General features: G+C 47.2%; 1 protein-coding gene across 1 annotated transcript; it reads right to left on the minus strand.

Moving 5' to 3' along the window:
• Positions 1-236: 236 nt before the first annotated feature.
• On the minus strand, positions 237-22,495 carry VPS37B (VPS37B subunit of ESCRT-I). The gene is made up of 4 exons (XM_077308512.1): positions 22,224-22,495; positions 8,550-8,721; positions 6,963-7,045; positions 237-5,943 (listed from the first exon to the last, which is right to left on the minus strand). Exons 1-4 carry the CDS (start codon positions 22,326-22,328, stop codon positions 5,446-5,448), a joined length of 858 nt encoding a protein of 285 aa, XP_077164627.1. The 5' UTR covers positions 22,329-22,495; the 3' UTR covers positions 237-5,445.
• Between the last annotated feature and the right edge of the window lie 369 nt (positions 22,496-22,864).

A 22,864-nucleotide genomic window follows, 5' to 3' on the forward strand; every position in this document is an offset into this window, starting at 1 on the left:
CATGCCCAGCTCTGATTCTCCATCACACCTGTTTAAGCAACAAAATGGGCAGAGGAAAGAGGGAGGGGTTGGTTAAGGGGGGAAAAATAAAACGCCCCTCTGTCTTTTTGCATTTTGAATAGCACTCGGCCAGAGTTGAGTAGCACCTCATGGACCCACACGATTACAAGCATAAGCTTCTCTCGCTTGAGACACAGTCTCTGTGCATAAAAATAAACACCTAAGCAGCAACCAAGTGTACAAAATCTAGGATTTTATTCCATAATCACTGCAAATTTTAAACAGCCAATTCTACAAGACAAGTGAGCAGCCTTGGCCTTGAGGATGGTCAACCACATTCCCGTCAGTTATGCAGCACAAAGAAAGCGGAAATCTTTCCTGACACCCATGCACCCACACACGACATTCTGCCGCAGGCCTCCTTGAAGTAGTTTCTCTGTGCTTGGGATCTGCAGTGGAGGATCTACTGAAGAAACGCAGATTATTAACACATCTGGAACTGGCAAGGAAAAACCAGCTGAGGGCAGCAGGAGTACTTGGGTGGAATGCCCCAGAGAACTAGCCAACTCTCTACTCAGAACTATCACCCCTCTCGCCCTAAACAAGAGGATCCATCTCTGTCCCACCCACTCATCCTCCTGCAAAGCTTAACCAGTCCCCCCAAGTCGTAAAAAAGAGAGGTGTGTGTGAGAAGCCTTCATGGGCATCTGCCACTTGCCCTGAATGCCTGAAGCTATAAACTGGCAAACTTCATTCACTTCATCCACAGTATGTACAAGTCAAGACACTACTGATTAGGGGGTAATGGCAAGCTAACATACTGTGCAATCCCAAACAATTAAGACAGCTGTATAGAAAAGGGGCTACTTCTTCCCCCTCAGAAAACCCAACTAAGGGCCCATGGCTTCCTTCATTGCAAGAGATAAAAAAAAAAACCTAATTTTAACCACCACTAGCTGTACATTACAGATATACGGAATACAAACACATACTTGCAAAGTTCCATATAAAGATCAGCCAAAAAAGAGGAACGACCCAAACGGGACATGAAAACCGGTCTATCCTCTATCGTCAGTTTACCCGAGCTCCGTGATGGTTTTGTTGATCCCTTCCCCCCCTGCATGTGCACCCCTCCACACTGTCCTAACCTTACCTGTGACTTTATCTTATCGTAAATCACCCTTGATGCCTGCAGGTTAAAAGACCAGATCAGGACTCCACTCTCTTTTCTAAAACTGCATAGAGCAAACAGCAACCGGGGTAGCCTTGCTCTCTCCCACAGGCTGTCTTGCTGTGTTTTCAAAGCATCAGTAGCTTCACATCTGGACTTGCAAGTCCAACTTCCCACTTGTAGTGAATCATCTACCTTAGTCCAGCAGCCTCCCTACTTACACCTAAAGGTGCACCATGTACATTGGGGTTTCTTTCTTCTAAACGCGAAGGGCGTCAAGAGGCAGATAAAGATTTCCTCATCCCAAATACATGCACATTTCCATGTCTGTAAACACACAATCTTAATGGTGACCATGGGTCCAATTCCTCAATGCTAACAGCGGACGCTGCCTTCAGTCTCTGCCCAGGTGCTCTGACACCCAAAGGAGCTCACAGAACAGGAAAGCATAGCTCTGAGTCGAGACACGCCGCTGCCCCCCCCCACACCTAGTCACAAGCAGCGATCCTAAGGCACGCTCCTGCCACCTCTCCCCCACCCCCCACAATGCATTGCCTCTGGACAGAAAAAAAATTGCTGTATATCACGTGGTTATCGTCCCTGAATGGTTCAGCTATTGCAAAATGTTTAGTTATCTTTTTTTCTTTAAAAGCATTTTTTAAAAATCAGCAGAAAAATATTTTTGGACTATTTCCTGATAAGAAACGGTGGGGCAGTGTCAGCCCCGCAGTGTTTCCCAAAAGTATACAAATACATAGCACAAAGTTCTCAAGTGAGCCCCTCACAATAATGCCGTCTTACAACCCAGGATACGGACGGCTGGCCGACGTAGGAAAGTGTCTCCGGTTGTACAGACTAAGGCCATGTCGTCCCGACAAACCTGAGTGGCTGAAAACACGAAATCGTAGCTTCTCCAAGTCGCTTCGCCCACCCCCAGCCAGCCTCCCTGGACAGCCATTCCTTGCGTTCTTTAGAGAAGCCCTGAGAGAATCCCGTTCCTGAATATTTGGATGCCGGCGCTGCACCACGCCAGGCCCAAGCAAGTGGTCTTTCTCCTTCCATTTCAACAACACTCGACTCAGAAGCTGTTGGGGGTTTCTGACGGGGAATTCCTCGCAAAGAAATAAGACACGAGGAGAGAGATTACAAGATGGCTACTACATTCCTTGTGCGAAAGGAAAGGTGCTGTCAAAAAGGCAGGGAGACATCATGGGTAACCCTGTTAAGGATTCTGGACAGCAGAAAAGGGCAGAAACTCTAAAGCAGGGGTGGCCAAACTGTGATTCTCCGGCTGTCCATGGACTACAATTCCCACGAGCCCCTCTTGGGACTCGTGGTAGTCCATGGACAGCTGGAAAGCCAGTTTGGCCACCCCTGTGGGAGAGTAAAAAATAACTAAAAAGGAGATGGGCAGACTCGTCATGCTGAATAACATACATAACTGATTCGCACTGAAATTAGCTCCATTCACATCTCCCCATTTACTGAGTTTCCAGCACAAGTTTAAAAATCTTTAACACATAATGCCGCTTGGTTGAGAGACTGCTTTCAGAAGCAGCCTTCCCTCCCTAAATGCACGTGAGCAAAACTTTTGGAAAAGGTCGGTATACCGGGCCGAGAAGCAACTCAGACCCGCAGCGGCTGTGCTTCGTGCCAAGTCATCTTACTCATTCAGCCAAAGATCATTCCTGGAGGAAGGAGTGACACATGGGGATCATCCCCCTATCTTGGAGCTGCCAAGCAAGAAGCATCCTTCTCAAAGCACCACGACAAACATCTCGGTTCACTGTAGAAACCGAATCCTTTGCAAAGTCATCTCCCCGGCTGTGACCTCCAAGGGCTTTATGCTCAGAGCGGGAATAGCAGCACAGGGAAATCACAAGGACAAAACCACTCACAGTTCACCGTGCCAGAGTCGAGCTGTGATGGATACGCAGTGCTGAGCAAAGAGAGGGGCACCTTTGTTTGGGATAGGAAGGAAGGAAAGAGATCCAGGAAGTTTTGAAGTAATAGCCCAGGTTTCGTGAACCAGTAAGCCTCCTTGACAGGCTTCAGGGGAGATTCATTCCCACAGACAGATCGGACACACCACGAGGCTCCGGGTCCCGGCAGGCTAGAGTCAGAGTCCCGTCTCCAGGCAGGAGGCTATCCTGTTCCAAAAGAAACCCAACTGGCCTCCGAGAAACGGCAGTTCAGCGATGATATATTAAGTCCAACGGATGGCGAGAACAGTTCCAGATTTTCCTCCAGCACAAAAGATTATGGCTTCAAGAAAAAAAGGGGCCTACAGGCTTAAGTGGTTTGCATTTTTCACCCCTGCAATTTCAGAAAGGGAGTACAGATACACAGGTAACACAATACAAATGGAGTGTGGCTGCACAAAGCTGAGAGGTCGCTTTGCTTCTGCGTCACAAAGGGGGAAAATGTGCCAGCAACAGGTCAGGAGGAGGAGGAGGGTGGTAGGGAGGAACGCAGCTACGAGCACGTCAACGCCAAGCCTGGCAGCTCCAGGTGGTTTGTATGGCACATTAAAGAATGCATCCTGCGGAAGAGAGGTTCACTTGAAACTTCCCTGCTAAAGCAATCAGGCAGGCTGCTAATTAATGCGCGGACCCTGCTGCTTCACACTCTTGCTCTCGTGAGCTTTGGGAAATACAGCCCTTGTTAACACCTGATCGTGCCTGGCTGCCCATTTCACACCCCTCCCTCCTAGCTGCAGGGAGGCTGCATGAAGTGAAAGGAAGCAATCTGGTCACACTGGCAAAAGTTGCATATCCACCACTTCTGCACAATCAAGTGCTGCTGCTAGGACCAGCCTCGTCCACCTGTGGGGACGCTTTAACAGCAAGGCTGCCTACTATCATTAAGGGGGCGTCCGTGCCTCAACTAGGGATCCCACCCAAGACTCTGCATTTAGGTAGCCGCAAACCATCTGGCACTCAGTAAGCCTGGTTGAACTTTCAACTTCCTTTCCACTTCCACCAGCACCAATCTCTTGCCCAGTTGGGACCTCATGCAGCTGCACCAGTTCCCTTCCCTGAGCTTTGACCGGCAACAGCCCAAACGTCCAGATGACCAATGGCCTTGAAGTGTCACCTTCTGTGTTCTTTAACCAGAGCAGATTTAAATCGGGCCAGGGTGAGAACAAAAACTAATTTTTCAAAAAAAAAAAAAATCTGATAAGAATCTACACAGAGAAGAGCAACCACCGACATGAAGTTGAAAAGGACGTTGGCCGTTAGTATTAGGAAACTAACTGATTTTGGAAGAATGGAGAGCTTTCAAAAAGCAGCTCTCGGCAACTGCAGGAGGCGGCAGAGTGATGGTGAAGCAGGGATGGGTTCAGAAGGAACCGAGAGGCAGCTCGGAATGACAGCTGGTCTCAAGAAATAGAAGGAATAATGAAGTTGCCTTTAAAAGGGTGAAAACGGAGGGTGATCTTCTGCCGCCACCACCTCACAAGCAACTAAAGTTAAAGATGGGGCAGACCAGAAGGGTGGGAAGGAGGCAGAGGGGGGTGATGGCAGAGAGTTCTCAAAATGGCACTAATTGTATAATTTAGTCACCCTTCAAAAGTAGGAAAAGTTATCTTGCATTCACTGTTTTGGAAATCCTGAGACTTTCTGGAGGTCGTTAAGTTTAAGAGGAAAGCTGATTTCTCACCACCTGAGAAAGCAGTCCAGGAAACCCCCTCCCTGAAACCACAGGTGTTACATCGGCATTGGCAGAGATCAGCCCCCTCCCCTCCCCACCCCACCAGCTGCCAACAGAACTCCAACGCACATGATAATTTCAGAGAATGCCTCCCAAGAACGAGGCACAGAGACGGCCAGGCTGACTGCCTGTTCCAAAGGAAGGTTTTCCGCTGCAGTTTCACAGACAAGAGTACTTCCGCAATGGCTGGTGTGTTGCATATCAGAAGAGAGGTCTCTTTGAGGAATTGGTGGCCTGCAGTTCCTTGTGCTCGGAGTCTGACAGGAAAAACGATCCCAGGGGGGAAAGGCAGGCACTCGGCTGAAATAACGTTTAGGGCCCCCTTTATAATGGAAAAGTTCCACTAGAGTGACCAAATTCAGTCAGCCAGCCCCCTCCCAACCAAGAGTTGTGCAGATGCCGATTCTTTGAGAGGACGAGCATGGTCAGAAATGTTGGCCCTAAACTTCTTCTGAAATCATGTGCAAAGACGGGGGAGGGGCGGTAAGTGCCTCTTCTTCAGAATTGGAGAGTAAGGAGAAAAGCACCGATAAAGTAGGAGGCCAGTTCGGATGGCACATTCACTGTAAGATAAAACCAGGGTTGGGTGGGAGGCGAGGGGGGGGTCTTTGGGGCAGTGCTGGTGGGAACTGTGATGCAAACGAAACCGGATATCCCGGGGGTGGCATCTGACTCGTAGGAGGGACTCCCGTTCGTGGGGGGAGTGGAGGGTACGGCACGCTCGGATAGGGGGCAGCGGGTCCAGCATTCATTGCTGCTGTGAATGGAGTCGGAAAGCGTCCTGCTGGGGCCACGGAGGCCGGAGGGGGCGGCGGCGGATTCCGGCGAGGCATAACTGAAGGAGGGGTATTTGCTTCCAGAGTCTGAGGCGCTGGTGGGGTCTCGGTGGCTCTCGGCTGGGGCGGTGCCACCAGGGAGAGTCTTGGCCCCTTCAGCACCATCTCCTGAAGCTTTTCAATTTTCACACGCCGCAGGTGAGCCAGTTTCCTTTGGCTCTGGTATTCGTCGATGAAGGTGTCCAGCGGCACTTGGCCGTCCAGGAACTTCTCAGCCATGTTCTGCCACAGAGATGGAAAGAGCAGTGAGGAAGGAAGGGCTGCCCTCCGCAAGGTCCCATGGAAGTCGATCATTCCCAGCTAAGCCTGCAGCAGCACAAGCCGCGTCTGCATCACCCAGGGCAGGGTGGCTTTATTTGGGAAGCCAAGATTGGGTCATCCCTCCCTCCGATGAGCTCAAGGTGGCACAAACACGGCTGTCCCTACCTGGTTTGTCCCTTCTGGCCTTCAACAGCATGGCTTTATTGGCCACGCCCTTAAGTCTGTCCACAATAGTTAAAAAGAATCACCTTTTCCCTTTCTAAGACCATCCTGTTTATAAATCATAATAACGAGAAGGCAGCTTTTAACTTCAATTAACTTAATAAAAAAACTTAATCCGACCCTCCAAACAACCCTGCAGTGTAGGCTAGACTGTGAGCGAGTTACTGGCCCAGGGTTGCCCAGCAATCTTCTGCGGCAGGTGAGGGATGTGAACCTGACTCTCGCAGGTGGTCCCTCTTTACCACGACATCACATGGGGTCTGCTCCCCCCCCAGCATTCTGCACGCTGAGCAGCAGTTTCGCCCGGCATCAGGCAGAGGCCTGTTCTTGCACTCGCAGAGGATGCAGCGGAAGAAAAGAGCCAGAGTCTGGCAGTGCCTTAATGACTAACACCGTTTGTGGCAGGGGAGAGCTCACCCCTTTGGACTCATGGAAGTTTCTCCCCTGCTACAAATTGTGTTAGCCTTTAAGGTGTCACTGGACTCTTGCTCTTTTCCTCTGGTTTTACAGTGCATGGAATCATAGAGTTGGAAGGGTCCTCCTGGGTCATCTAGTCCAACCCCGCACAAAATGCAGGACACTCACAACCCTATTGCTCCCCCCCCCCTGTCACCTGCCACCCCCTTGAGCCTTCCCAGAATCAGCCTCTCTGTCAGATGGCTCTCCAGCCTCCGTTTGAAAATCTCCAGAGATGGAGAACCCACCACCTCCCGAGGAAGCCTGTTCCACTGAGAATCCTGTGGGCTTCTTCCTCTTACCTCAGTGTCTTCTTCAATCTTTGCCCCTTCGGTCTGGAGAAGAGCTAGGAGGGTCTCCAGGGAAGCGTTACTAGATTGTCTGTCTAAAATGGAGCAAAAGCCGAAGAATAAAAATCAGGACACAGCAGCTAAGCGCAATATTAGTTAAGCTAAAACTTTTGGTATTCACTTAACTGGAAGATTTTAATTTATCAAGAGGAGTAACAGAAATTTAAAAAATAGACTGTACAATTCGCGAAGCCACTGCTACTCTAGTTTCTCCTTAGATCACATAAATCATCTTTTGAAAGAAACACTGCTAGTGCAAATCAGATGAACGTTCCAAATTGCAATCTTTTTGGTCAGGCACTGAGCTGAGGTCAACAGGAGGACACCCACACAGCAGGCCTTCCTCACTGCCCTAGTCCCCAAGCAACCATCAATGACCCCCCCCCAACTAAGCTATCCCAGAGCAGCCCCTCCCTCCATGCTACCCACCTAGTTCTCTTTCCCTGTTGCCTTTTGCCCCGACCGACGCCCCTCCCAGCTGGTTTTGTTTGGAGGGGCTTTCAGAGCTGCAGAACCAAGCAGCCAAAATGGCAACAGGCTGGGTGCGATTCCACCAATGATTAGCTGACACATCTGCCCTGGACATGCTAACGTGGAAAGCCCCTTTGATTCAGGTGCATTTGGCCTTCCATCTTAAACTGGAAATGTTACGGCTCAGTTTGAGTGCACTGCTAGCAAGTTAGTTTGCTGTGCAACACTAAGAAAGAGATTAATGGTCATGAAATTGCCAGGTGGCCTCGGGCAAACCAATATGCTCTGGGTCCGGCCTCTCATTTAAGATACAGGGATACCACCACAGACCTGCCTCAGGAACAAACCACACAGCCATTGCTTAACGCTGGGCCAAATTCCCTAGAGCCACGTGGCAGCTGTGGGGAACGCCATTAAAAAAGGGAGGAAGGGATCCTGCCCTCTCCCCCGAGCCATTTCCCCGCGTATAAACTATTTGTGCTTGTGGGGGAGGCGGTCGTTTCTGCTGCTGCACATGCACAGACTATTCCCCATGGAGCAGCGAAACAGGGAAATAATTGCTCCCCGCCCCAAGCAGTGTTCTGAGCCCTTACGAGTCCTCCCTTATTTTTCAAAGGCCACTGCCTGGAACTATTGTGTGACTGCAGGGAATCCAGCTCTTTTAAAAACTGAATGTGCAGTTCAGCCCTTATGGAGCAATGGGAAGAATTATGAGGATGAACTACAACCCACATCCATCCACAGCGCTATATAAATGCTAAAATTTACGACCATTCAAGCTAAGGCGGTTTAAAAGGCTAGACAATGGAATTCTGCTCTTCCAACTTCATGGGGAAAAATTTGGCAATCTCCTGGGATAAGACAGGACAGCACATCTGCTTGAATCCGTTTCATTTCTCAAATATACACAGTGGAGGTTTTCACCCTCAACAGCCTGCCAGCATTTTTAGAAACAGTGCCCTGAATATACTTAGCGCTTAGATGTGCGATAGCTGACAGTTTACAGTACTGCTGGATGTTTCAGAGAGAAAGAGACAGGAAAGGATGCCAATCCCATGGTGGCATTACCTAGTTTGGTTTTCTTTATCTGATAAGCTTCAAAAAGGACATGCAGCTCCTGGTACTTCTGTGTCAATGCCGTTTTCAGAGCATCCAGCTTTGGCTGGTACAGCAGGTTGCCTTCAGCAAGGCTACGGTTGCTGGCAAGAGTCATGTCCTTGCTGAGCTGAACATTCTGGGCCTGCGAAAGAAAAATGCAGAAAGTTACATGAGCACTTCCATCTTTTCCACTTAGAAGCAGATGCCATAGTCTGAAGCATTTCCCAAGCTCCTACAGCATCACTGGCCAGTCTCTGGCTCAGGACAGAGCTTCAGATAGGGCAGGAGTGGCCAAACTGTGCCCGCCCAGATGTCCACAGACTACAATTCCCATAAGCCCCTGCCAGCATGTAATCCATGGACATCTGGAGAGCCAGAGTTTGGTCACCTTTTCTATAGGGGATCTTCAGATCACTATCCTCAGATTAAACAGGAAACTCAGTGCGCGGGCGTGAACTTCAAATATGACTGAATATCTTTGCATGCAGTTTTACCAAGAGAGGGTTCTGCCAAGGGCTTAAAGGTCAAACTAAAACGGAGGACACCCAAGTTCAAACCCCGCAGTTCACAGAACAATCTTCTACACCAGGGTTCCCCAGCATGGTGCCCGTGGGTGCTATGGCACCCGCCAAATGTTTTCAGAAAATGGGTGGAACAAGGTGGGGCTAAGTATTAGCATGAGCCAGCTGAGCTGAGAGTGGGGCATACAAATATAATAATAATAATAATAATAATAATAATAATAATAATAATAATAATAATGATGATGATGATGATGATGATGAGATATTAAGCATTGCAGAAATTACTTAACAGGATCCTAAACAGTAAACGATACACAGCAGTACAGCCCAGAATCATTTTATCCCAGTAAGCCTGTAAGTATACGAATTACTCTCAAGCCCAGAAAACAATCAGGAGGAGGAACCGTAAAAGCTAAACTCAATCATGCAATTATAGTCAACAGCATGTTACTGTTTTCCCTACGAGGACAGGGAGAACAAGGCCCTGTTTCCTTCATTACACCAGTCTGATAAGAGGTCTTCAGAGCCATCGGAGGTTAACATAGTGCCCACACTGTTCTCTGCTGGCTCTCGAGGGGCTGGGCTCCTTTTCATTTAATACCATTCATTCACTTTACTACAATGATACGCTGTCTCTCTGCCAACACGCCCAGGTAGCTTGTGGATCAAGATAATGGCTCACAGTCTAGTTAGTACAAATATGAAATATGGATGGGAGAATGAAAAGGAAAAATAAAGAGAAGACACAGATCCTTTCTATTATCGGACCTCCAAGTAGGACAACCACTGAAGGGAACGCTGGCCTGTAGACCAGCATCCAAACAGGGGATGTAGCGTTTCCCTGTGCTCTTCTCCACTCCCAGAATGAAGATTAACAGGGATGGTGGGACAGGTGGGGGAACGGCTGTGTGGGTTTCGGGGCTGAAGTTAGGACGGTCGGGGAGTCATTTCATCACTTTGTCCTTCCTTACTCCAGACTCCCAACTTGCACCGGCTATTCCTCTGTGCAAGTTCCAGAATGCTGGGAACGGTCTCTGTGGGAAATGGAAGGGGCTGCGGACACAGAGAGGAATGCAGGAAAAACTCCACGTGTCTTCCACGCGCAGATGGTCGGACACAAGCTGTTCTCCCGTCATCTGTAGCTCGGCTCACTCTGCAGAACTATCAGGAAGCTGTGGCTCAGTCAATGCCTCTAGCAGTGCACACGACAGAAATGAGTTCTCAGAGATCCCACCCCCACCCCCATGCCTCGCTCTGGTGACCTGACTCTTTCTTCGGGGGGGGGGGGACCAACAGTCTCCGGGGAGGGCAGTATATAAATATAATAAATAAATAAATAAATAAAATACAGCACCATACTCTGCTCAAGAGTGATTATCGTCACAAGCCACATTGAGATGCTATCTTGAAAAATATGCTGACGGGTCATAGCATGCACACACTCATTTTTCTCTTCTCCCGTCAGACTATCACCCAGCTACGAACACCCGCTGAAGCAGAGGCGTGGGATATCCAGTACACACAGCATCTGCCGAACTTGCTGTGGACCTTGCGGATGTGGTCATGGCTGCCGTTTTGGATAGATAAATTCATGGGGAATGGGGCTATCAAAGGTTACTAACAATGTAGCTCTCCCCTCCAGTGCCGCAGGTAGTTTTGGCTTTTTAAAGCAGCTGCCTAGGGAGCACAGGCGTAAGAATGTAAAATGAGTTCTGGTGGATCATCTAATCCAGCCTCCTGTCTCACACAGGTCACAGAAACCGAGGGCTTCCCTGATGTTCCCTCTGGAATTCAGAGGTTTTGTGCCTCTGAATGGGGACGTGCCCCTCGGTCACCATGGCCAGGAGCCACCAATAGATTTCTTCTGCATGAATCCACCAAATCCCCTTTTACAATTTAGCGCATTAAGATGAATATTTCTGTTTCTGGTTAGCAGCGTGTGCTGCGCAGTCAAAAACCCAGGTCAAGATTACGTTCCACGCCATAAATTAACTAAGCCCAAATGCTCCTGCCAGTGGCAATCTCCACATAATACGGGAGCAACTGTTAGTATTTGCTAGGTTTTCCAATTCAATTACATTAAAAGGGATTACGGTATTTCTAGAGCAATAAAAAGGCAACTTCCCCACAATCTGTGCAGTCTGAGCCATTTAAACTGTCTGTCCCTCCCCCCCCCCGTTCAAAAAGGGGGAACAAAATTAATTGGTGAAATGGCTGCCAGTCATATAAACTGTACATTTCACTCCTCCTGTGCTTCAAAGTGAGGGAAACAAAACAGATTGCTGATATGTTTGGTAGTAATTTCAGCCTAAAAGCGGAGGAGTGCTTCTCCCCTCCCCATTAGATTTAACTGGCTTGCAGCCATTTGAACCATCCATTTTGCTTCTCACTCCCCTGGAAGCAAGTGAGAGTGAAACGGGCATCTTAAATGGCTTGCAGCTGTTTAAACCTTCCCGGGCAATCCCCTTCCTCTCTCCTGGTCATGTCTGGAAAAACAGATGTCCCAAATGACCAGTTCAGTTCGGGACCTCCCCAAACTAGAATTTTCTGGTTCCTCTATATATGCACATTATCTTCACCACCATAGAGGATCCTACTGCAAATAGGAAGAGAAGCCTAGGAGAAGGTACATCTTGACTGCCAACCATCTGGGTCAGATTTCAGCTGTGACGCTCACTCATTTTTCTAGCCATTAAGCCAGGAAAGCACTGAATGAAATTTTATAAAGATGAGACCAACTATGAAGACATATATGGTACATGGACAAATTCACAGTTATTAGAAAAGGCTGCTTTACAACCTCCTGAGCACCTTCTTCAGGAGCTAGTATCACAGTAACCTTTGGTCACAGAAAACCTGTCTACAATACAAGATCAAAAGCAGGAGGGTGGAGACAGACCACAAAGTTAGGGCCTCATATCAGAAGAATTCACCACTGTTCTCCCCTGCAGTTCTCAGTTCTTGAGAAAGAAATCGCACTTTCGTTTCTCCTCTTTATGTTTTCGAATATTTTAACAACCACAAACCGAAACCTCTTAGAAACTTCACAGTTATCGGAGTTGAAGGAAGTTAATTTGATCATCAGTAATAGTCCTGACTGATCTTGCTTGTTTTGCAAACACATGTCTGAGACTAGAGAAGACTGACAAGAAGAAGAAGAAGAAGAAGAGTTGGTTCTTATATGCCGCTTTTCCCTACCCGAAGGAGGCTCAAAGCGGCTTACAGTCACCTTCCCATTCCTCTCCCCACAACAGACCCCCTGTGGGGTGGGTGAGGCTGAGAGAGCGCTGATATCACTGCTCGGTCAGAACAGCTTTATCAGTGCCGTGGCAAGCCCAAGGTCACCCAGCTGGTTGCATGTGGGGGAGCGCAGAATCGAACCTGGCATGCCAGATTAGAAGTCCGCATTCCTAACCACTACACCAAACAAGGCTCAACCATAATTAAAGGTAACATGAGTCTATTAGGAACAAATATGAATAAACACGGAATAAATATATTTAATTATTTATTTATTATATTTATATACCGCCCTCCCCGGAGGCTGTTTATGGTGAGAAATACAGCCAAAACTCATGAATAAGTAAAAACAGACTGTTTAATGTGCTTTTTAGATGTGAATTTCTCTATTAACCTACATTGGTAAAAATACCTCTCCTTTTTTGCAATTCCAGATGCATCTCCCTCCCAGAATTTAAGGCCGAATTCTTCTAATCTATATCCCAAACAAAGGGTTAAATAACCCTACTTGCTTTGCTAACGGAGTAATGGCTAGACTGCTCTGTACAGTGGAAATAAACAAAAGGATAAAAATCCAGTCCAGAAAGTGTCATTTAAGCAAATCCTCTCTGAACCTTTTTCCAACTAGAAAGGGGAACATTTCTCCCATTTGTGGCTCCATTAATTTTATACTAGAACTTTGATAATTATATTTATATAACATTCACATCATGGTCCAGAGGGAAAGATTCAGCCCATCAGAAGCAGCAGCCTGGCGTTAAGACAAATCGCGAACCAAAAAGCAGTCCCAGGTCACCAACGCCAATAAAGCAGGCAATTCAATAAGTTCTGGGGAGATGTGGAACAAACAGGGCAGGGCTTTAGGTCTCAGAAGTGGGCCCAATACAAGGAAGTTCACAATCGAACCAAACACCAACCCATCATAAGTTTCTGGACCACTGCCAACCAAGTGTAAAGCAGATAAGGATTGGGGAAGCTGGAGCGGGTTCCAAAACAGACTGATGCTGGCCAGGACACTCGGAAGTTACATCCTTTGGCATACAACTTCTGAGCTGCAGAGACCCTGAAAGCAGCCCCTGTTCCTTGTAAGACATGTACTTAAGCATCTTCCAACCATTGTTTATGTGTTCGACTGTAACAGAAGGGAATGGAACAAAGGGATAAGAGCCAGAATGCAAAACCTCACTGGGGACGCTGCCACTCACCACACTTAGCCCTTCTAAAGGGACAGGCAGTGGGTCAAACCACAGCGGTTTGCTTCAAAATCTCTGTACAGATTTACAAAACAATACGGTAGTTAGGAGGGGAAAAACAGATCAAGAATGCAGACTTCTCCCCCTCTCCCTTAAAAAAAAACACTTATTCAAAGATTTTTGTGTTTAAATCTGTACTTGCTTAGATAGCAGCCCCGGATTCTGTTTAGAACAAGATGGGAGACTGGCTATTACCATGGTAAAGTAATGACCCTATTAAATAGCTAACAGCTGCTATGAACAGCCCTGACCTTCCCCCTCTTTCGCCAACACACGCTTTCTCCTGTGTTTTGAAGGGGAATTGGAAGGAGGGAGGGGAGAGGGAAGAAGGGGCGAACTGGTGTGAAATAACAGTCTTCCCACCACAAAATGACCAGATATCTGCAAAATAGTGATTCATAGGCACAATTCGCCAAGTTGAGGAGTGGAACACAATGCCGGTCTATGGAGAGCAGCTGAGAGTAGGGCTACATATACCTTCTGAAACGTGATATCCAAATGAGACTAGCCCCAGCTGCTCACCACAGTCTTGCAAATCCAGTCATAATTATAAACTTGCTTTGGCAGATGCTACAGCAAGGAATTCTGTCAACATTTCCATTATTTTAAAAATAGGGGATTCACAGAAGCATTATTAGCATTTGACCGAGACAGCATCTGCTTAATATAACTAAGTTTTAGAAGTCCTCTTCAGCCCGAGTACTAGAGCCTCAGTTTCATTTCACACTTGAAAATAACTATAAAAATTAACTGGACACATCCGTGAGGCACGTATATGCCTTTGCTTAACATATTGGGTCCTGACCTGGGTAATTCATCCATCCACATGGATCTCAGTCAACTTCAAAAGGCTAGGCAGCGATATCTCTAGTACGAATGAGAAAGTCCAGTCATGGGGACCAAGACTCTCAGGACAAGTGGCAAAAGATATAAAAGCATTGGAAGATCAAGTGTTGATGAGAGACATTCAAACCCAATAAAACAAGTCAGCATTTATGTGGGTTTTTTAATGTGCTTTGCAGAAGTTATGAATTCAACATCACGATCATAAACAGAAATGTGTGTGTGTGGGGGGGAAACTTTGTGTCTAAGGAAGTAAAGCAGGGGTAGTCAAACTGCGGCCCTCCAGATGTTCATGGACTACAATTCCCAGGAGCCCCCTGTCAGCAAATGCTGGCAGGGGGCTCCTGGGAATTGTAGTCCATGGACATCTGGAGGGCCGCAGTTTGACTACCCCTGAAGTAAAGGATTAAGATTGGGCTTTTAACATAATTCTTACCCTGTCCACAGTATTGTACACATACATCTATTTCTTTTTCGTGTTAATGATGTGAGTTGGAGTGCTTTTAAAATGTGATTTTATAATGAATGTTTTAAACTTGCTAGCCATCTTGGTGGCCCTGTGAGGGTAGAAAGGCAGGATATGAATTTTGTAAATAAATAAATAGCTAAGGAAGTTATTTCATTATGCCACATAACAAAACTAATGAGTTTGCAGTTCTTAACATTTTGATCTGCTTGCCAAAGCATGCTCTTCAATGGAACATTTTGCCTTGAGGAATTTTTTTAATGTTACATATACTTGAAAAGCAAAACATATTTAACATGTGTTACCCAGCCGCAAACTGGTGGTGAAGGAAAGTTCCATCAAGTAGTGGCCGACGTATAGTGACCCCATAGCACAGGAGTGGCCAAACTGTGGCTCACCAGACGTCCATGGACTACGAAGCCCATGGACCCCCGTCTGCACATGTTAGCAGGGGCTCATGAGAATTGTAGCCCATGGACTTCTGGAGAGCCACAGTTTGGCCACCCCTGCCTTAGGGCTTTCAAGGCATGAGAGGTTCAGAGCTGATTCGCCATTGCCCATCTCCATGGAACAATCCTGGACCTCCTTGGTGGGACTCCCATCCACAGATTAACCAAGGCTGATCCAGCTTAACTCTCAAATCGGATTATGCAGGTCAGGGCAGTGTCATTTACAGAGAAGGCAGTTTACAGCACTTAGAAGTCTGTCATTACCTTAAAACTTCTTCCAGGTTGCCTGCCCATTGTTAGCTTGGTAATGGCTGCCATCAAAATGGAGCCCAGGTGTCAGAGAACATAAGAGAAGCCATGTTAGATCAGACCAATGGTTCACCCAGTCCAACACTCTGTGCCACAGAGCGGACAAAACCCAGGGGCCACCAAGAGGTCCACCAGCTGGGCCACAACTCCAGCAGCCCTCTCATTGTTGCCCCCTAGCACCAAGAATACAGAGCATCCAGAACTCCTTGATGCATGATGTCCCAATGAATTAGCACCTCCTTTCTCCCTTGTCTTTAGATAATTTATCTCCTCTCTGTTCCCACCCCATGAGAGTTGGATCTTTTGCTCCTGTTCTTTCCCAGGAAAAGGTACTATCTACCATTTGGAATCCCTTGTCTGAGGGGTGTTGGCTGGTAGATATTTTGTGCTCTGCTGGCTAGGCTTATTAGCATATTTTAGGCACTGGAGTGCACGGTCCTTATGAGAGCCAAACAGTTCCCCTCCTGCACTTTTCAGTTTGCCAGCTAGCAGAAAGATATCTGGTTGTGTGGGGTGCAGCAACCTTTCATTACTGTAGCATAAATTATAGACTGGAGGTTATTTCTCCACAATTCTCTGGCAACAGATTACTTAAGGCCAAAATTCTCCCCAAACATAATATAAGGCAGATTACACCGTGTAAGTCAATACGATCCACAGCCTGGGACATTCGATAAACAATGCAGCAGGGCTTAGACTGCAGACATTTGGAAACGAGCAGAAATCTGAAAACAGATTGGGAACAACAATGAAACAAGCCATAAGCATGTAAACACGACACATTAAGCGATGCAGAAACTACCAAGTAGAAGCTTGTAGAACAGCAACAGGCTGCAGAGCTGGACAGCATGAACTCAAGTGATGCAATGTTAGTTAACAGAAAATGAAAAAAGAGAGATTATTATATTAACAGACATTGTTATTATATCATATTAACAGACATTGAGAGCCGGTGCAGCGAGCAAAGTGTGGGACCAGGATCTTGAAGTCTGGGGCTCAAATCTTCCATTGCGAAGGTCATGGGGTCATCGAGTAACACAAACACACACATTTATAGGGTAGTTGTCAGATTAAACTGGGGAGGGGGGTGCCATGTACTGGCTCCTTGGAAGGAGAGCCGGACAAAAATGCATAAGCTTTCAGAGGCCAGAGCTGGCTTTGTTAAATGTATCAAACCTGGTGATAAACACAGAAAGGGAGCATATATGGGAAAAAAACTGGTTTTGCCTTTAGCAAAACCATTCAGAGGTTTCCTTTCATGAGCTTTGATAAATCTGCAAGAATTTAAGGCGTCACAAGATGACACTATTATCTGGTAGAGCCGACCTGCAATGGAAAAAAAACCCACATCTGTTGATATAGGTGGTTTCTATTATTTTGCCCAGTTCATTTCCTGCTACCGCCCGCCGTTCTGCCATGCGTGCTGAACAGCCAGCTACAGTTAGAATCGACATCCTGCATTTGCCACTTCCTTCCCTTTTCAGCACCACTGAGGTAAACCGGAGTCAGTCCAAGACTGACCCAATGTAATATCCTCAGCCCATAGGAGCCCACGGTCACCCTAAGGCCTGCCCTGGGGAGCTGCAGGACAGACTTTGGCATAGTAGGATGGTACAGTTATGCAAGGGCGTCAGAAAAGAAACTCTGCTTGTTAGAAACCAGATTTTCTAATTGACGTAAATAAAAGAGAAGAGAAATGCAACAGGTAGTTATAGACATGTTTAATTAGTAGCCTTAAAACCTAATTTCATGTTGGCTAGGAAAACATGACCACATTTGTAGCGGGGTTTAAGAACGGTAGTTTAAAGCCAGGGAATCTGGGCCACTTAACATGCTCGGTTTTTCTTTCCTCCTTGCCTTCCCTGAAAGAGAACACCATAGACCGTCCACAAAAGCCATCTTCCCATCCCCTGAGCTTCCAGGGAGTCAAATCACTTGTTTAGGAGCACTGCATTAAGAACTTGTGTTAGAGCTAGTTCTGGTACCTTTGCTGGTGGGAAAGGCACAAAAAGGAGACATCCTTCAACCAGCCTGTGATGGTGAAATGGAATTTAAAAGCACGCAAGTTTCGTCTGGATAGAGAACAATGCATGGAGACCATACGATGTTCTGCCAAGTTTAAAGACCCCGTTCTGCTACTTCACAAGCTATTTAATCTAAGGAAAGCTCTTCTCTAAATATTAACGGATCATGAAGAAACAAGTGTTAAAAACCTATGTTTCCGTGAAAGGTAGACAAAAGTACTGTGAAATCAAGAGGGGCTGCGAAGTCACCGCCATTTACTAAGCTCCATAATCTATCAAGGGAGACTTTTTTTCTGATTAGGTGGGTGCAGGTTTGGCACCACAGAATTCTAATCTTGCAGAGCAAACGATTGCTAGCATGGAGTTCTAGTATGGGGATACAGCTTTGTTGCAGGATACAGGTTGCAGGGCAGGTCTATATGCTTAAAAGAAAGCAAGAGATTGCCAAATGGCTTGTCACTTTTGGAAGAACGGAGGAACGTTACTATTTTGCTTGGGGTGGGATTGCCACCAAAAACTACCTCATCTTTCAACTGGCTCCACACCAAGATGTATTTTCATAGGTATGGCTCGAGAAATATGTTATACATGAAGTATAATTTACTGACCTCCCCCCATCTCTCGCATACAATTTGTTAAAAAGCCCCATGAGGGGCTACTCTAAGGACGTATCTGCAAAGACTTGCTCAACAACCAGGAGATGAAAAAGAGCCAAGATCCCTGAGACCAGGAAAAGCTGCTTCATTGCGCCCTTTCAACATACAAAAGGTAACATAGCATGTGACTAATTTCAGACACTTAAGCACAAGAGAGCTTATCTCAACTAACCGTTATAGAAATGGCCGGGGGGGGGGGGGGGGACCAAACATTCCTCTATACCAGGGGTGGTCAAAACTGTGGCTCTCCATACGTCCATGGATTACAATTCCCATAAGCCCCCGATCAGCATGGTCAATTGGCAAGGGCTCATGGGATATGTAGTCCAGGGACATCTGGAGAGCCCCCGTTTGGCCACCCCTGCTCTACACAGAAGCTAACATTAACCACAGCAATAGGTTACATAAACTGCTATTCTTTGAGCATCTGTGTATTTGCACTCTCTCTACATAGTTACAAGGGCTAGTAATTGCTAAGGTGCTTCACCATAATTCAAGGCTCTGCTGCTGGTATATGAAATACCTGTTTACCCCTAAGCAGAACTGACACAAAGAATTCAATGCCACCGCCAAAGAATCTGAAGTATTTTGCTCGTCTTTGCATATCCACTTAAAAGGCAGTGCTGCTCATGGATCGCCTTCAATGCCTGTGTCAAAACCAGGGTAGGTATGACTCCACCGCCAAATTACAGAGCAGCAGAGCCTTAAGGAACCTGCTTGATTAATCTGATATCCCTAATTAAAATTACTTTAACAAGGAGGCCAGAAGGAGGCATTAAATAAGACGCATACTGCATTGGGTGGAATGCAGAGTTGCAAAACTAAGTACACGCACCTGGGAGTAGGTCCAACTTAACTCAGGGACATATTTCTCCATAAACATGCATGCGGTTAGAAATGCAAGTGACCAGTCAAAGTAAAATAAGTGTTATTGGAGAAAAGCACTTGCTTCAAAGCTGTCACCTGCTTTTCCTCCTAGAACTCTCTCTCTCTCTCAAGGTGTTGGGAAGGAATACAGTTGGAAAGTGCAACTCTGTTTGCATTTCCCTTTTAAGACTTCTGCAGCTTTTTAATATCAAGGCATGTAACCATATTTACTATCAATATGCAAACAAGAAGAACCTTTTAAAGCAGCCACCAAGCATGCGCAAGCTTGTCCGTGGAGTCACAAGAATTATGTTTGTTACATCCGGGTAAGGCTGGACCAAGCTCTACTAAATTAAGATTTCTGTCCATAAAAGGAACAAAGAAGTTTTAAAAGGGCAGGCCCCATCTTTCAGCCACTTTGGTCTTTCATCCCTGCATGAACTGGAAACTATGAACAGAACTTTGTTTCATTCCATGGCAAAGCTTTCCCTACTGCCTCGGAAACAAGGACAGCATTATCAGAACGCTCGATACAATCTTGGCTACAGCGGGGATTTCTATAGCTTGGTACAATGATCTGCTAAGAACTTTCCAGCTTTTCAGACCTGTAGCCTAGGCATCCCTCGATGATGGGCTGGCTTTCGAGGTTTTATATCAGCCAGTTACCAAGGATGGATTGGAACCAGAGCCCCCCCCCCCCCCCTATGAATTCCAGACAACAAAAGAGCCCAGAGCAAAGCTCCAAAGATTTCTAAAGCCTTTCTAAGACCAGCTGCTACACTGACAATTTCCAAAAAATTCAGGAGTAGGTGGGAAAGGCTGTCACATGTTCTTCACCTGAGAACTAACTACAAGGGAGGGGGGGGGGAAATACTGGCAATGCAAAGTAAAAGTGAGAAGTCACAAATCTGGAAGGTGTAGATTTGGTTAATTAACACCACTTACATTTTGTTAAATTGCAGGGGAGGGGAAACGGAGAAGCATATCTCCAAGGAGTAGGGAAAGGGAGAGATTTTTTAATCGGTGGAACAACTAAATTTGCTTAACATTTTCATGTTCCAAATAAACAAGCACTGAACACACTTCTGCGCAATGCTGTGGATTGCATAAGACATCAACTCCAAGTGAGGAAACAGCTTTTGTTCCTAGGAAAAGGTGGGGGAGAAAGAAGAGAGACACTTACATCTGCGACCAAAGCAAAGCTAAAATGAACAATGAATTCTAGCTACCCTCGTGGGATCAGGGTACCAGATGTCCTTCCTTTTAGGGAAGTGCCCCTTATGCCAAGAACATTGCCACGCCACAGAATCATGAACACTGCCTTACTTATTTCAGGGAAAGAACATACAAATCCAGCAACTGCTTCCACCTTCTATTTTTTAAAGTTTTGACCAGAGCGTCAGAGGATGGGAGATGGTGACTGCAGCATTTATTTGAAGGCTTGAAAGGTTATTAAAGCGAATTAACTGGCAATAATAGGTGATGGGAAGGGCACAGGCCTCCATGCATTTTTATTTAACCTTGTAACGAATTTCTTCCATGGGCTTGGGAAAGGAGCAGAACGGGAAGCCTCCTATATTCTGCTTCTCATTCCCAAAATGACACATGAAGCTCCTAGGTCTGAACTGAAATATTCTTTCCACTCCACCTCCAGGAAAACTGGGACACTTCAGCAGGCGGCAACCTCCTCACCTTCCAAGTATGCATTAAGTCCACACTTGAGATGAAAGGACCGTTCTGAAAACAGGAGCTGTGCCCTAAACTACAGAGACATTCACCCAGACACTAAAAATCCTAAAGTAAACAGGAGTTGCCTAGCACCTCAAAAGCGAACGTTTTATTAGAGCACAAATTTTTGTGCCTGCTTCTTCAGACGCTATAAATCTTAATAACCCTGCCCTGGGGTGGAAATAAAAAACGAACCCAAGCTGAGCTAAATCCACTGTGAACGGGGACCCAATCAACCGTAGAGGCCTAAAGAGTTCAGCAGAGAGTGGTTAATAGTTGAGCCCTTACTGTGGAGGAAGGGGGGGGGGGGTTCCACAAAGGAAAAGGCTTAGCCTGCCAACGTTCCAGGAAGTAAGATAAAGGGTAAGACAACGATAGATATCTGAAGAAGTGTTGCATGCAAACGAACACTTGCACCCAGAACAGAACTTTGTTGGTCTCAAAGGTCCCCGTGATCTCAATCTCTATTGACAGATCCTGGGTTTAAGAGATCTTTCTCAAAAGAAGAAAGGGCCCTTTCTTTAGTTCTGTCCCTCCCAACTTAATTTCTCTAGCATGTTTCCCTGGCAACAAAGACAAGCAGGGACATATTTAGAGAGGGTGGGTGGGTGAGAGGGTGGGGGCCAATTAACTTTCGGTCCCCTTCTCCACCCACACAGCCCGACATGACACACACAGGGCTCGGTTTGCTCCGGAGGAAGCCTGCACAACATCCAAGATTAAAAATAAACCTATTTCAGTAATTGTTTAGGCACTCTAGTAACGCAGAATGGGGGGGGGGGGAGAGAAAGTTATGTTTTAAACACTGAAAAGAAATCCTATTATTTCCTAGTATTGCACTAACTTTGAGGTAGGAAGAGGAGAAAATTATCATTTAAACAAAGGGCCAGCAAATGAGTCTAAAAGCGCGTGGGGCGCCAGCACGGCTGCGCTCGCCCTCCTGCCCCGGATCCACAACCACCAGAGGGGCAAAACTCAACCACGAGGACCCCGAGAGCTGCCATATCACATAAGAGACAAGAAATGCAGTTCTTGAAAACATTTTTAAAAATGAATTATTTCCAATTCTGCATTAGCAAGAATGACAATGCCTTAAAAGAGCAGCAGCTGCCAAGAGGGAGAGCAAAGGATCTCGGGGGGGGGGTTGAAAGGCTCCCCAACAGCTGGTTCCCTAGGCAACAGGGACAAGAGCTGCCCCCTCCCGGGGCTGTTCCTTCACCCTCCCCCCGCCGGCTCCCCCTCCTCAGGCTGTTCCTCCAACCCCCCCCTGCCAATAGGGCTCTACCTCCTCCATCTCCCGGGCCATGCTCTGCAGTTGCTCCTCGTCCTCCAGCAGCTCGTTCAGCTGTTGCAGGCTCAGGCCCTCCAGCCGCTTCACGTCCACCGCCATGGCGGGCCGGGGGTGGGCAGGCGGGCCGGACCCGAGCGAGCCGACGCCGGCTCTGGGAGCTCAGGCTGTTCCGGCCCCTCCCGCCGCCCTGGGCGCTCCACCGGAAGTGCCGCGGACGCTCTTCTCGGCTCCTTCGCCGCTCTGACCTCACCGCCCAGACGACTGAGCAGGAGGAGGGAGGAGGGGCGGCGGCGGCGGCGCGCCACGCCCCCGACCCGCCCTCTTGACGTCAGCAACGCCTCCTGCTGAGGGGGGCGGGGAAAGAGGCGGGAAAACGCCTCAGGCGGCGGCGCGCGGGGCGCGAAGGAAAAAAGGCGGGAAGGCGCGCCTCACAAGTCGAACCGCCCATGAAGGCGCGATTCCAGTCCTGTCAGAGACCCCCTAGAGACCGACAAGATTTTTTTTTTGAGGGGGGACGGTGTGAGGTCCTTTCGTTAGAAAGAATGGAGATCCCTAAGGCCAAGGCAAAAACGCGCCAGAGTCCAGTAGCCCCTTGGCAACTTTTGTGGCACGGAAAGAGGTTTGGGGAGTTGCTG

The sequence above is a fragment of the Paroedura picta genome, chromosome 13, assembly GCF_049243985.1.
Source record: "Paroedura picta isolate Pp20150507F chromosome 13, Ppicta_v3.0, whole genome shotgun sequence".
NCBI classification, from domain to species: Eukaryota; Metazoa; Chordata; class Lepidosauria; order Squamata; family Gekkonidae; genus Paroedura; species Paroedura picta.

What these genes read in the sequence shown, in the direction of transcription:
- VPS37B (XM_077308512.1), bottom strand. Translation starts at nt 22,328, where the DNA reads ATGGCGGTGGACGTGAAGCGGCTGGAGGGCCTGAGCCTGCAACAGCTG. An exon ending in TGGCCCGGGAGATGGAGGAG is followed by an intron (nt 8,722 to 22,223) that starts GTAGAGCCCTAT and finishes TTTCTTTCGCAG; the next exon opens with GCCCAGAATGTTCAGCTCAG. An exon ending in AGATTGAAGAAGACACTGAG is followed by an intron (nt 5,944 to 6,962) that starts GTAAGAGGAAGA and finishes TCTCTGTGGCAG; the next exon opens with AACATGGCTGAGAAGTTCCT.